Source organism: Lynx rufus, unplaced genomic scaffold (genome assembly GCF_022079265.1).
Source record: "Lynx rufus isolate CCGP_SWC_20201006 ecotype Redwood Valley unplaced genomic scaffold, mLynRuf1.p SCAF_1, whole genome shotgun sequence".
NCBI classification, from domain to species: Eukaryota; Metazoa; Chordata; class Mammalia; order Carnivora; family Felidae; genus Lynx; species Lynx rufus.
The window spans coordinates 15701523-15716706 of NW_025814823.1; the positions used below are offsets into that span (position 1 = coordinate 15701523).

The window sequence follows — 15184 nt, forward strand, 5'->3', positions numbered from 1 at the left end:
CAACACAAGCCACTCCTTTGGAGCCTGCTCCCGGGACCTTCAAAGTATAACCTGGTGCGGATAGTGAGTGCACAGAAAGTTTATGTAATTCTCCAGTAACTAGAGCCGGGAGCCCTTTGCTTGGGAGGGGGCAAGCCCAGGGCCCAGCCTAAGACGGAGGCGGGAAAAGGACACAGACACTCTGGAATAATGCTCCACTCTTAATACTCAATTCCTGGCAGTAGGGTCGGTTTTCTCTTAAACTCTTGAACTACCAGACTGTTTCTAGAAAGATACACTCTCGTCTTCTCTGATGGCAGATTCGTCAAAACGCGTCCAAGGGAAAGAAGAAGCCTAGGGGCGTTGCCGGGACAGAGAAGGTCGAAGCAAGGTGGGCCGAGAACCACCCGCGCCGCGCCAAGCCGGCTGCGTCTCAGGCAGCGGGACGAGAGCGCAGGCGTCCTTGTCGAAAGTTTGGAGGCGGTGTAGGCGAGCGGTCGCGAGGCGCGGCGTTGCTCTGCGCAGGCGCACGCGCGCGGGCGGGAAGATGGCGGCCGGGTTCAAGTGAGTGTCGGCGGCCCGCGGGCGCGTGTTTGTACCCTGGCGGATGGAGGCTTCCTTTAACCCTTCGCTGGGATTTTTTCACCTGGAGGCCACCCTGCCATTTTCCCACTCCTTTTTCTAACGGAAGCAGGCGACGGGCGGAAGGACCTGGAGGTGGTCGTAGTGAAGGGAAAGCGGGCTTTCCCGCAGTGAGAGGGGAGATGGAAGGGACTGTGTACAGAGTTCAGTATCGGCTGCAAGCGCTTGTGTAGTGGACGCGCGGCCCCACCAGACACCGTCATAAATCTTTTAAAAAGTGTTGTATCGGAACCACATACCACCCTATTCTCCCTCTCCCTGATTGATTTCTAAAAGACTGTGCCTTGTTCGGAAGGTTTTACTTAAGCCTCTTTTGTGCCAGTCTGGTGAAGCCTGTAGATTGTTGTCCTCAGAGTCAAGTTTTTAAATGGATAAGATAGAGACGATTCCAAAGGAAAACAATTATGTTGACACAGTTTTCTTTCTATTTGTATGAACTCTGAGTTCTTGATAGAGTGATAAATATATGCTTTTCGAAATTAACTTTCTTAAACAAGATCTAGTGGGGAGTATAGTAACAACTGGAATTTCAAAGTAACGAGTTGGCACACAACCTTCGACAACTCCAAAGTAAAACGAAAACATTTAATCTCTGTGGTTGTTAAAGTTGCAGGCACTAATATTTTAATGAAGGCATAATTCATTATTCATTTCATTATTGTCTAGTCATAATTGAACATGCTAAATTTCAGTTACAGGATAGTGCGAATACTTTTTTTTTCTTATGCTTCGGAGCGAAACTGACATTACTAATATTTTAACAACTGGATCAAAGGTTTTGGGCTCCAACCTGTGATTGTTTAAGGTAGAGTTAAGGACAGCAGTTGAGTGTGATTGCTACGAGAAGAGTCCTAGCTGGCAAAGTAAACATCAGAATTCATGAAAGAAACTTAGTTACAAACTGGGGAGACTTATGCTGCATGATCACATTAAGATCTTTGCCAGTTTCGGGATTTATGTTAAAATTCATTAACTTACCTCGATATATGATTCCATGTTTCAGAACTGTGGAACCCCTGGAGTATTACAGGAGATTTCTGGTGAGTAAAGGTGGTTTTGTACAGGTTGTATTGTATCTTTTGATAACAGTATCAGGTGCCTCTTTGGAAATTGACTTATATGAATTAATGAGGCTTAATGTGTTTTCCCTGGTGTGTGTAAAATACAAATGTAGATGTAATCTCCTTTCATGTAAATGTGTTTATTTAGAAAGAGAACTGCCGTCCAGATGGAAGAGAACTTGGTGAATTCAGAACCACAACTGTGAACATAGGTGAGGTATTTTCAGTTCTCAGATAGAATGAAGTTGCTTCAGTATTTTTCTTGGTTTTTTTTTTATGCTAGTATTTTTATTTGTAAAGTTTTTTTTTTTAAACTATCGTCTCAATTGATCTTTTTAAAATTTGAAGTTTTCCTTCCTTCAAAATCTCCAAGACATGGTTTTCTTTCTTTGTTAAAATGTTTATTTTTGAGACAGAGAGAGAGACAGAGTGTGAGCAGGGGAGGGGTGGAGGGAGAGGGAGACTCAGAATCTCAAGCAGGCTCCAGGCTGTCAGCACAGAGCCCAGTGTGGGGCTTGAACTCACCAACCACGAGATCATGACCTGAGCTGAAGTCCAGTGCTCAACCGACTGAGCCACTCAGGTGCCCTGTTTTCTTTTTTTTTCTCTTCTTTTTAATGGAGAGAGAGAGAGTCAGGAGGGGCAGAGAGAGAGGGAGAGAGAGAACCCCAAGCAGGCTCTGCCTTGTCAGGCGCTGTCAGCACAGAGCCAGATGTGGGGCTCAACATCTCATGAGGAGATTGACCAGAGCCGAGACCAGGAATCTGATGCTTAACCTACTGAGCAACCCAGGTGCCCCACAAGACATGGTTTTCTCGTATGTCTTATACTTACTAAACTTTCTGTTGCAAACACAGAATTTTCCAGTTTAACCTGACATTCCTAAGTTTTAGTCAGAGCCATTTAAACAGTATTTCAGCCAAATTCTATATCTAAGGGAATCCTATTATTTTGTGTTGAGGTTTTTATCTGTACAACAGTTCTGTGACTGAACGAAATGGTTAACTCAAATTCAAGGACAGGCGAATAATTCCTAAAACAGTAATTTTAAATAGTTACATTACTTAAAAAGGGCTTGAGGTATGAATACATTTTATTAAGAAACTGAGATACATAGCAAGAAAAATTATATGTAGAAAATGAAAACTTTCTGTGAACTCTTTCATTTTGCTTATCTTTCCAGGTTCAATTAGTACTGCAGATGGTTCTGCTTTAGTGAAGCTGGGAAATACTACAGTAATTTGTGGAATTAAGGCGGTAGGTTTAACATATCTTACTGAGATTTGAATTACCAAATTAGCTTCATATACTTGTTAGATTGTAATTTACACTGATAATTCTGTTGATTAGGCAGTCAGCTGTCAGTTTTTCAGTATTTTTCACTTTCCAAGAGCTTTCACCTTTGATAATACTCAAAGTCTAATGACTTTTTTTTTTTTTTAATTTTTTTTTTCAACGTTTATTTATTTTTGGGACAGAGAGAGACAGAGCATGAACGGGGGAGGGGCAGAGAGAGAGGGAAACACAGAATCGGAAACAGGCTCCAGGCTCCGAGCCATCAGCCCAGAGCCTGATGCGGGGCTCGAACTCACGGACCGCGAGATCGTGACCTGGCTGAAGTCGGACGCTTAACCGGCTGCGCCACCCAGGCGCCCCAAAAGTCTAATGACTTTTATGAACATTTGTCAGATGGACTGAAATGAAACTATTTTTTAAAATTTATTTTGAGAGGGAGAGAGAGAATGAGTGGGGGAGGGGCAGAGAGAGAGAGGGACAGACAGAATCCCAAGCAGGCTGTCCGCTGTGAGCACAGAGCCTGATGTGGGGCTTGAACCCATGAACCATGAGATCACGACCTGAGCTGAGATCAAGAGCCAGATGCTTAATCCACTGAGCCATGCAGGCACCTCTAAAAGGAAACAATTTTTTAAATCCTCACTGCTTTTAAGTTTTTAAGAATTTGGTTGAGAAAGGGATTTTGGTGACCTCCTGTTAGCCATTTAATCTGTGCAAATTGAAATTGCTCAAAAGAAAAGTTTGAGGGAGTAAGAGCTACTATTTACTGAGTACCTGTTGTGTTCCAGGCACCTTAAATTAGGTGCTTTATTACAAAATTACCAGTTTAATCATAAGAACAATCATTTGAGAACAATCATGAACAATCATAAATGATAAAACAATCATTTATATGAGGTTCAGTGACTTGTCCAGGAACATATCATAACTAGAGCTTAGATATAACTTCGACTCCAAAGCATGTACTTTTTCCAGTATACTGCACTGTTGAGTTTTTGGTTACTAAATGATTGGAAGAGGGTGGTGCAGAAACTCAATATGTATTTATAAAGAGCCCAGGTAATTTTATTATTATTATTATTATTATTATTATTATTATTATTATTGAGCCCAGGTAATTTTGGTAGCACTAGAGTGTAGGCAGCTATGTCATCCTGCTTTTTTATCTTGTAGACCTAATGTGAGGATTGGCTCCAGTGTCCATGTAGCCTGATGACTCCCAAAGCATAGTAGAATATCTTGTAGTTAACTAGCTAAGGTGGTCTTTGCTGAAGGGTTCTCCAAGTGATTGCTAAACTGTCTTCACAATTTGAGTAGCATCTTTCATAGGAAGTGTGTTTGCTTCTATAGGAATTTGCAGCACCACCAACAGATGCCCCTGATAAAGGATATGTTGGTAAGTTAAATGGTTTTGTAATTTTAATACAAATACTCTAACACATTTAATTCTGATCTTAATGCTAATGTTAAGTCCTAGTAGTTGAGCTGAAGAAAATTTATGTTTCAAAAATACATAGAAATGAAGCAGACATTGCTGAAAAGTTTTCTGTATTGTTTAGAAGATAGCCTAATAGCAAGATAGAGAATTCTGTAAAATTTTCAACTATGATCAGTTGTTTATATATTCAGATGTCAACCAAGAAAATAAAAATCTTAGGAGAGTTGCAATTACAAACGTTTATGTTTCCATAAAGATTCATTTATACCACTATGCAATTTTCTTCTTGCCTTCGACCATCTGTTTTTTATGGTAGGAACCAACATTTTAAAAATGCAGGCAGCTGGTAGAGTGCTATATACTGTTACAGATTGAAGTATTTTGTTAAATATATTTTTCTGAAGGATTTAGGATGATTGAGGCCTTAATAGATGCTTTGTATTTTTTTGGTATTATTTGTGTGAGAAAAAAAGTTGGAAAATGTAAATTTTATTTTATCTAAGCCTAAGAATCTTAGACCAAAAACGAAATGATGTGTTACAGTGTTTTCCACTTGGCCAATCCTAGCTTTGACCACCGTCACCTTTGCAGTGGATTGATTAATAATGTCTTTAAGACTTCCATAAACCAGAGGTGAAGTTTAGTTCATAGCTGCAGTGTTTCTTTCAGTTCCTAATGTGGATCTACCACCTCTGTGTTCGTCGAGATTTCGGTCTGGACCTCCTGGAGAAGAGGCCCAAGTGGCTAGCCAGTTCATTGCAGATGTCATTGAAAAGTAAGATCATTATAACATTTGACTGTCATTCATTTTCAGACAATTGTTGACCTTTAATTTATTGTACTTTATTATTAAATCAAGTTCACAGATAATTCAGAAAGAGGACTTATGCATTTCTCCAGGAAAGGTAAGATGAATAAAGAAGCTATGAGGTTTTATTAATTCTGAATTGTTTTTTGTGGGAAGAGAACAGGGGAATTAAAATAGTAGACCACAGTGGCCTCAGATATGAATGTCTTAAGCTGGAATTCAGCTTAAAAAAAAAAATCAGGCTTACTCTGTAACATCTAAATAAACTACGTGGTTTATAAAAAAAAAAAAGACTTATTACCTGATTGCGAGCTACTTTTTGAGCTGAGGTAACTTTTAACACATAATTAGTCCACTGTTTATTCCATATAGAGTATTAATATCTGATCAGCCAACGTGTTTAGGGTAAATCTACACTATAAATTTTAAGTCTGTTTAAAAGTTAGAACTAAGATGAGTAGGATGTAGAGGCTTTTTGTATTTGTGGGAAAGTACATTTTGGGTTTCATTTGGAACTTTCAAAAGCATTTCCTTCATCTGCTAATTTGTTTCTGTAGCCCTTGATGGAAATGTAGATGTTGTTACCTGACAGCTTGATAGTTAAATGCCAGCTTTTACCAGACCTGTCTACTATGTTTGGTTACTGGTTGTGTACTTCGTAAAGTTTTTAAGTTTTTGAGCCTTGAAGGTTATCATGCTGGTCTACCCAAGGGTTCTGTGTGGTTTTAAGTTGAAATACCATGTTCTAACCATCAGAAGGCTGTAATTTACACTCTGTAAACTCTGTTTTAGCTTTCTTGGGTTCTGTACTGTGATATCATTTGCCTGGACTATGATGGGAACATCTTGGATGCCTGTACATTTGCTTTGTTAGCAGCTTTAAAAAATGGTAAGCAACTTTAATAAAAGGGAATATTCCTTTTTATATATCAGGATATTCTGTTAAACGTTATCAATAAACTTTTTAAAGGTTTTTTGTTAAAATTTAGTGATGTTTCTAAATTAAGAACCATGTTTATATCCACTAAATTTACCTTAATTATCCTAAGATAATTTTTTTAAAAAGAATATGTCTAGACAATTTAATGAGGGAAAAGTGAATTAACAAAGCATAGAAAGCTGTATTTATTAAACTACAGTGATTTACTTCACATATTTGCCTTTTCTAGTACAGCTACCAGAAGTTACTATAAATGAAGAAACTGCCTTAGCAGAAGTTAATTTAAAGAAGAAAAGTTATTTGAATATTAGAACTCATCCAGTTGCAACTTCTTTTGCTGTATTTGATGAGTAAGTTAATCAAATGTCTAAAAATATTGTGTATTCAAGGTAATTATGGACTGTTACTCAGCTTTTTAACTTTTCAGGAAGTGCCTAAGCTGACCATACATCCTAGTTTGCCTTGGACACCTAGATTTATAGCTGTTGTCCCTGCAGAATTATCAGCTAACACTTACACTTTCAGCTCTCCCTACCTGTTCCTCGATTTCCTTATTCCTGTGTAATTAACCTTCAATTATTTCACAGATTTACCTTAGGCTACCTTCTGTATTTACTACGGGTATTAAAGATTCTAACAAGTAGTAGAATATTAGGTTGCTATTAACTTTTCTGGTTTCCTAACAGTTCTTTCTGGTGTTTGTATTTGACATTAATACCTAAGCTAAAAAGGCAAGTAGTGATTTTATTCTTTGCAAATGAAATTTGTTCCGTGGATTGATAATTTATACTTTTTTTTTTTTTAAATAGCACTCTGCTCATAGTTGACCCTACTGGAGAGGAGGAACATCTGGCAACAGGAACCTTAACAGTAGTAATGGATGAGGAAGGCAAACTATGTTGTCTTCACAAACCAGGTATGTTCCTTCCATTCAGTCCTTTAATTTTTTTTTTTTTTATGTTTATTTTTGAGAGACAGAGTGCAAGTGGAGGAGGGGTAGAGAGAGAGGGAAACACAGAATCCGAAGCAGGCTCCAGGCTCTGAGCTGTCGTCAGCACAGAGCCCCAATGTGGGGCGGGGCTCAAACTCATGAACCATGAGATCATGACCTGATCTGAAGTTGGTTAAGGATGCTTAACCAACTGAGTCACCCAGGTGCTCCACGCCCCCCCCCATTCAGTCCTTTAACATGTAAAGTAAAAACTCAATGTGAGCTTCTTTGTATTAGAGAGGGCCAAATGGAATGTTTTGTTGTTTGCTAATACAAGTTTCTGTGGTTTCTTGGTTATCTCAAATTCCTTACATTTCTATATATATGTCTACCATGGTTCTTAAGGTATGCAGAATCATTTGCAGGTCTTGTTAAAACAAAACCTCAAATCTTGAGACAGTCTCACTGGCTTGCATTATTGAATTTTTTGTTTTATAACATGATATTGATTTTTTATAAGTAAAACATCTTAAAAGTGTTGGCACAACAATTTTTCAGGTGGAAGTGGGCTGACTGGAGCTAAACTTCAGGACTGTATGAGCCGAGCAGTTACCAGACACAAAGAAGTAAAAAAGCTAATGGATGAAGTAATTAAGAGTATGAAACCCAAATAAACCACCACCACATTTTCAAAACGGATTTGTAAAAACTGTATTTGTTACACTGTGCACAAACCTTTTATACTAAATAAATATCAAACTACATTCTTCTGAAAGATGTTTCTAGTATTTCTTAGGTCACTTCCACATGTATTATGTACAGTGAAACCATTTTGAAAAAGCAGTAACTTAGGCAAACCAACCCTAATGGTTCATTAAACCATCTCCCTGTTTTTACTTAAAAATGCTAGGGTTGTGCTTCTGTATAAAGTTTGTACATCTAGCAATGTAAAATACTGACGTTAAAAAAAAACAAAACCAAAAAATGAAGTAGAAACTCAGAATCCTTTTGATTCAATGCTCTTAATGGTTTTAAAAAAGAAAAAAAAGCAAGACTCAGAATTTTGGAGTGGTTGGCGTGCCTCTCTTCATTTTACTTTTTGACTGGCTGCCTGTATGCCGATGACGATGTAGCTGAGCTGTTTGTGCTGCTGCTGCTGCCATAGCCATTTGATGCTGCAAGAATCGCAACTGCTGCAGAAGGGAGGGAGAAAAAAGTCAAGTTACGTTAAATGTAGGCAGGTATGGAAAGGTGCTTTTCCTGAGAGATGAAAACAACAAAACTGAAAGGGAGAAAGCACCAAGATAACGAAAAGGGACTATACCACACTGAGACAATGCACAGTCAAACAGCACCAGTGGCACAGAAGCCTGCTGAGGGCTTTAAAAATGGTTCTTGGTAAACTTTAAAAATATTTCTGTTACTTTGCCCCGCCAGTCTATATTGTAGTAACTCAGCAACTTCAGTTACACTATTTTGTTGTAGGATAGTTTATAGCAATATAAAACCACCCTGCATATCAGAGAATCAACTATAATACGCTGACTTCCTACAATCCTGGAATAACATTTTCCTAAAACAGGTATGACATTTACTAACAGGAACACTGGTATACTTGCCTTTTTCTGCAGTACAGTATCAAAAAGTTAACCTTTGGCACTTAACAGCTGTCTGTTTCAAAATCTACTGGAAACTACAAAATGTAGGTTATTGTGCCACCAGCACTTCATGAGAGATTTTAAATTAGGAAGAGTATGGCTTAAATGTACAAATTATGTTCCGTGCTCCAAGCTGACTAGCTAAAATGTCAGACTTTCAAGTAAAATTTGCTAAATTATTTATCTACTACCTTATAGTCTTAAAAGACAGTAAAATAAAACTAAAGGTATGTTAAGGTACTTTTGGAGCAGAGTATCTTTAAAAATGTAATCAGAGTGAAGTTGCTGGATTACTTGTATCTGTTGCTGCTGCTGTTGAAAGGCAGAGGAGAGCTGGAATCTCTGCTGAGGAAGGCTTTGCTCAGGTCTGTTCTCGGCAGAGCCAAGCTGAGACAACACTACAGAGAGGAGAAGGGGAAAGCAGGCCAGTCAAAAAGTTTGAAGGCTACCAGGGTTAGAAAAGGACAACACAGAAAATGAAATAATAGAAAAGTTATCAGTATGATTAATCTTAAGTATCAAATCACAGACATTTCAGAATAAATTTAGTATAGTCTCCTGTTAGTTGAGGGTACCACTGATTATAAAATCTCCTGGATATGAAAGGGAAGGGAGTGCCCACGTGACAAAGCACTGTATCCCTCTTAAATTTCAATGAAATTTGATATTAGTGCTATTTTGTTGAGAAGGCTTTCTTGCAAAATGTAAAATACAGTATGTACTTTAAAATATAGTCAGTGAAGTAGGAAAAGGGGTGGGAGAAGTCCAATCTACTAGTCTGATGAAACTGGTGGACCAGCGCTTTAAACAAAAGATGCTGCAATGAGTTTAGACTACACTACTAACAATGGTGATTAACTGAGACTGCATTCATTATTCCATTTCTTTCCAAGCTGAGTGGGGCCAGAGTAATCAGTTCAACCCTCTCAATGTACAGATGCAATTCCAGGCCAAAATGTAATCAAAAGTAATCATTGGCAGAGCTAACGCTACAAACATTCCCATGATTTTTCAGCCTAGATTCTTTCCAATAATGTATACGACAGCCATTTTAGGAAATTTATAACTTCGGTGCTAAAAGGTTTATGGTCACAAATTTCCATCTGGAAATTCACCAGCTGTAAATAGGACATTATGTAAGACCTTGCTTACTCTAAATTCAGACACTGGGAGTTTGTATACAGATAGGACAGTGAGCCCAGTGACATTTCGAAATGTTGATGGTATGTTCATTTACTCAATACTCAAACTCTATCATAGGTTACTTACACATGTGGCTTCATGATTTTAATTAAATGCAAAGTTATAATTACTGTCTTTAAGTGACAAGATATTTTCATTAGAGGTAAATCTTTGGTTCACCATTTATTGCCAGAAGTGGTGAACAGTTATTTAGGATAATCTCAACTTTTTTTTTTTAACTGATGGTAAAAGTGGCTTATAAAGTTATTTCTGACCATTAAGTCTTAATTCACGCAATTGCAAGCTACCAAAGTGATTCAAAAGATTATGCAATCGAGAAAAATGCAGTCTCAATAATAACTCAGAAGAACTGAAGACTTAATAGCTTTGGTAGCTTCCTAGTAAGTTGGGTAACTGTATAAAATTCTGCTAACAAACTGTAATGTGAGTAAAACACAACTGCTGTTAATGTATGTTGGTAAAAATACTTTTAATCAACTGTCAAATTAAAAAAAACTCAGACGGCTATCAATTGACTTAATAGTTCATGCATTAAATAGAATATATTTTTTCCCCAGTCACTGCTTGTAACAGAAGGAAAATTAAAATACTGAGTGAGATCCCTAAGTGATCAGTTATTTTTAGTAAATTCAACATATGAAGGTATGAAGATACCAACCAGCTGCCTGTGACTGCATGAAACTTCCTACTCCAGCAAGGTTAATAACAGCAGCGTGCTGAGCGGATAAGGCCTGTTCTTGACTGGTAGAACCTTGTTCAGAACCCTGAATTAAAAAATGATACATGACTTGTACAGAAAGAAAAACAATTTGAATCAGTGAAAAATTTTTTTTCTTGTATGAGGAAAAATACCAACATTAAGACTACATCTTGTAAAAAGAATAACATAAAAAAATATTTCAAACATATTTAGAATTAGCAAGAATAAAGATGTGCTATTTCTTTTTAATTTTCAAATAAGCTCTATGCCCAATATGGGGCATGACATCATGACCCAAAGATCAAGTGTCACATGCTGTCTTACTACTGGCACTCCAGTATGTCGTCATATTTTGAAAGCAAAAAAAAAAAAAAAAAGAAAACAACCTAATTTCCCAGAATTGATTCTTTATTGGTTTGTTTGATGCTGTATTAATAATTCCTAAGCTTTCTATAAAGCTTCATCAAAACTATTTTTTAAAGCTTAAAACTCTTTGCAATGTAGTTCTAGAATTTCTTTCTTTCCTTTTTTTTTAAGTACCAGAATTTCTAATGATCACAATGAAAAAAGGAAATAAAGAGACAAAAAAAGAAAACTGTCTTTATTTGCAAATGGAATGACTATCTAAAAGGAAAATCATAAAGAATCTACAAAAAAGCTCCTAAAACTAATAAATGAGTTAGTTCAGTAAGATTTCAGAATATAAGATCAACATACAAAAATAAATTTTATATACTATTAGTGAACATGTGGAAACCTGAAATTTAAAGAAGTACCTATCATTTACAACTCAAAAAAAGAAAAACAAAAACCCACTTTTGTATAAATCTGCAAAACATATATAGGACTTATATGCTGAAAGGTAGCTGATTTTGGCTTAGGTAGAGACAGTTCCGTGTTCATGGACTAGAAAATTCACACAGTAAAGATGGTAAAGTCACTCTCAAACTGACGTATGGGTTTAAATTCAATTTCTTTAAAAATCCCATTTTTCCTCCCCTGCCGCCCCGCCCCTTATCTATAGACAGGATGATTCTAAAATTTGTACGTAGGGGCGTCTGGGTGGCTCAGTCGGTTAAGCATCTGACTTCGGCTCAGGTCATGATCTCGCGGTCCATGAGTTCGAGCCCTGCGCTCAGAGCCTGGAGCCTGTTTCAGATTCTGTGTCTCCCTCTCTCTCTGACCCTCCCCCGTTAATGCTCTGTCTCTCTCTGTCTCAAAAATAAATAAACGTTAAAAAAATTTTTTTTTTTTTTAAATAAAATTTGTACGTAAAGGCAAAAGATCTGGAATAGCTAAGCAATTTTGAAAAACAAAATAGGAGGAAAACCTTTGCCTGATTTTAAGATTTCCCATATAGCTTACACAGATCAAGACAGTGTGGTACCAGCACAGGGACAGAAACATAGATAAGTGGAAAAGAATAGAGAACACAAAGAGCCATGCAAATACATCTTTACAAAGGTGCAAAAGTAATTAAACCTATGAAGATGGCGTTTTCAACAAACAGTGCTGTAGAAATTGGACAATGTTCCCTCTTTGCTCCCCACCAATGTGGACCTAAGTCTTATACCTGACACAAAAATTGACTGGAAACGGATCACAGATTTATTTTTTTTTTTTTAATTTTTTTTTTTTTTTTTTTAACGTTTATTTATTTTTGGGACAGAGAGAGACAGAGCATGAACGGGGGAGGGGCAGAGAGAGAGGGAGACACAGAATCGGAAACAGGCTCCAGGCTCCGAGCCATCAGCCCAGAGCCTGACGCGGGGCTCGAACTCACGGACTGCGAGATCGTGACCTGGCTGAAGTCGGACGCTTAACCGACTGCGCCACCCAGGCGCCCCACGGATCACAGATTTAAATGAAAAGTTATAAAGGTGTTAGAAGACAACACAGGAGAAAATCTTTGGGGTCTAGGGTGGGGTGAGGCATTCCTAGACATAATACATAAAGCATAGTCTATAAAAGAAATAAACTGATAACTCAGACATCACCAAAACTAAAAACTTTTGTTCTGAAAGACTTTGGTACCACCAAAAATAGTGTTTGAAATAACATTTTAGTAAACAACATTAATTCAAACATTTCAAAAACGTTGTAGGACATTTATCTTCAAGGGACTTCCCTAGATACTGCACAGAAGAGCACAGAACTGACAGAAGAGGACCCTCTTGAACTTGGAACTCTGCTCATGAAATGAATAGGAATAAGAAAAACAGATTACATTACTTCTGTAACAAATCTATCCTAAAACAAAGGAAAACTCCCCAAATATAACTCCCCAAAACCTCCACCCAACTAGCACAACTTCTCCTAAAAACACCCTACAGTGTTAAACAGAACTGTAAGACAAAAACCACAAGATCATCAAGAAAAACTCAAAAAACTTGAGAGAACTGAAAAATACATGTTTTTGCAACACAATGGAATTAAAATAGGAAGCAATTACAGAAAGTTATCTGGAAAATTCTCAAATATGTGGAAATCAAATTGCACACATCTAAACAACCCATGGACTTAACAAAGAATTCATGAGGGACATTAGAGAATACTCTCTGATGAATGAAAATGAAAGCACATACATCAAAATTTCTGGAAAGCAGCTCAAACACTACTGGGGAAAGAAATTTATAACACTGTTTATTTTAGAAAAGAAAGGCTGCAACTCAATAATCTAAGCTCCTACCTTAAGAAACTAGGAAAAAAAGGAGCAAATTAAAACTACAATGCAGGAAATTATTCCAGAAATAAAGACCTGAAGATACACATTAAAAGGGCCCATAGGAAAGGATGGAAAGATAAATTCTGACAGTTTCAGACTTTAAACATAAAAACAAATTTTCAGGGTTTCTAGGCAATATTCTGCAGTTAACTTACAACAAACAGCAAGGTAATTGTAACTAGTGCCAGACTTTCCAAAAACCTACAAAGCAAGTGAACAGTGGGCAGCATTTTCAACAAATTAAAACTATAGAACTCTCAGAAGAAAACTTAAAAGCTTCACAACACTTGATCTGGCAAAGATTTCAATATGACATACCAAAAGCACAAGCAGCAAAAGTAAAAATAGGTAAGTGGGGACTACATCAAAATTAAACACTTCTGGGCATCAAAAGACAATCAAAAGAGTGAAAAAGCGACCCATGGAGTAGAAGAAAGTATGTGCAGATTATATACTTGATAAAGGATTAATAAGAATTTCTGTAACTCACGAACAACAAAACCCCCAAAACATCTGATTTAAAAAATGGGTGAAAGGAGCTGAGTAAACATTTCTCCAAAGAAGATATATAAGTGATGAGAGCAATACATGAAAAGATGTTCAACAGCACTAATCATTAGGGAAACACAAACCACAAGGAGAGATTACCTCACATCTATTAGGATGGCTACTATTTTAAAAAAGCCCAGAAAATAACAAGTGTTGAAACCTGTTAGAATGTGGAGAAACAAACTTTGTGCACTGATGTGGAGAATATAAAATCGTATAGCCTTATGGAAAACAGTGTGCAGGTCCCTCAAAAATTAAAAATCCTACTCCTGGGGATTATCCACAAGAACTGAAAGCAGGGACTTGAAGAGCTATTTGTACACCCATGTTCACAGCAGTATTTATCACCGCCAAATGATGGAAGCAATTCATGTGTCCACTGACAGATGGAAGAAACAAAATGTGTGTGTGGGTGTGTACAGGTATCTCGAGATCTATGGAATATCCACAATGGAATTCCACAATGGAATATTATTCAGCCTTAAAAAGTACAGAAATTCTGACACACTAAAACATGGATGAACCTGGAGGACATGACAGTAGTGAAATAAGCCAGTCACCGAAAGACAAATACTGTCTACAGCAGTCAAACACGGAGAAACAGAAAGTAGTTGTCAGGACTCGGGAAGGGAATTAGGGAATTATTGTCTAATGGACACAGAGGTTCAGTTTTGCAAGATGAAAATGCTCTGGAGACTGGTGCGTGACAATATAAGTATACTTAACACTACTTAAGATGTGCATTTAAAATGACTGAAAACAGCAAATTATGTATTACGTGTATTTTATCACAATTAAAAAACAAACGCAAATCAATTTTTCTATCCAGCCAAGTAATCCTTCATGAGTTAAAGAATAAAGAAAAATTGTTTTGAATGTGCCCTTCCTGAGAGTCTATTAGAGGATGAGCTTTTTACCCAACCAAGACTTGACTGGGGAATCTTTGTGCACTAAGAGAAAACTCTGGGGCGGTAGGACCCAAAAATCAGTATTTTTAGTTCCCAGATCATTCCAAAGTACAGCAAAGGTTCAGAAAAACATGTAGTTTCTCCTAATTTAACTTACTGCAGCTATTATTCAATCTCATTCTGTTTAACAACATATAAATATTTATTTGTGTGTCTCTTCCCTCTGCCCTAAGCTTCATAACAATAGGGACATCTCTATTCCAACAGAGACAAAAAACACTGTACACAGAAGATTGATGACTGGCAAAAGTGCATGGGCAATAGGAGCAGAAAGAGCATTTGAAAT

General features: G+C 37.2%; 2 protein-coding genes across 16 annotated transcripts in view; one reads left to right on the plus strand and one right to left on the minus strand.

The window, feature by feature from the left end:
• The first annotated feature begins 511 nt into the window (after window positions 1-511).
• EXOSC8 (exosome component 8) lies at window positions 512-7769 on the plus strand. The gene is made up of 11 exons (XM_047079024.1): window positions 512-543; window positions 1625-1661; window positions 1831-1894; window positions 2866-2939; window positions 4329-4374; window positions 5086-5191; window positions 5276-5321; window positions 6017-6113; window positions 6394-6514; window positions 6974-7080; window positions 7654-7769. Exons 1-11 carry the CDS (start codon window positions 527-529, stop codon window positions 7767-7769), a joined length of 831 nt encoding a protein of 276 aa, XP_046934980.1. The 5' UTR covers window positions 512-526.
• A 12-nt stretch (window positions 7770-7781) lies between these two features.
• SUPT20H (SPT20 homolog, SAGA complex component) overlaps window positions 7782-15184 on the minus strand; it is a 43923-nt gene continuing 36520 nt past the window's right edge. For 11 of the 15 annotated variants that reach the window (XM_047078910.1, XM_047078958.1, XM_047079000.1 and 8 more), the window contains 3 exons: window positions 10615-10720; window positions 9048-9151; window positions 7782-8288 (listed from right to left, as the gene is read on the minus strand). In XM_047078910.1, the coding sequence (XP_046934866.1) occupies window positions 8151-8288; window positions 9048-9151; window positions 10615-10720 (348 nt within the window). In that variant the 3' untranslated portion in view covers window positions 7782-8150. The remainder of the gene's footprint in view (window positions 8289-9047; window positions 9152-10614; window positions 10721-15184) is intronic. The other 4 variants (XM_047079014.1, XM_047078983.1, XM_047079008.1 and 1 more) reach the window with 1 other exon arrangement.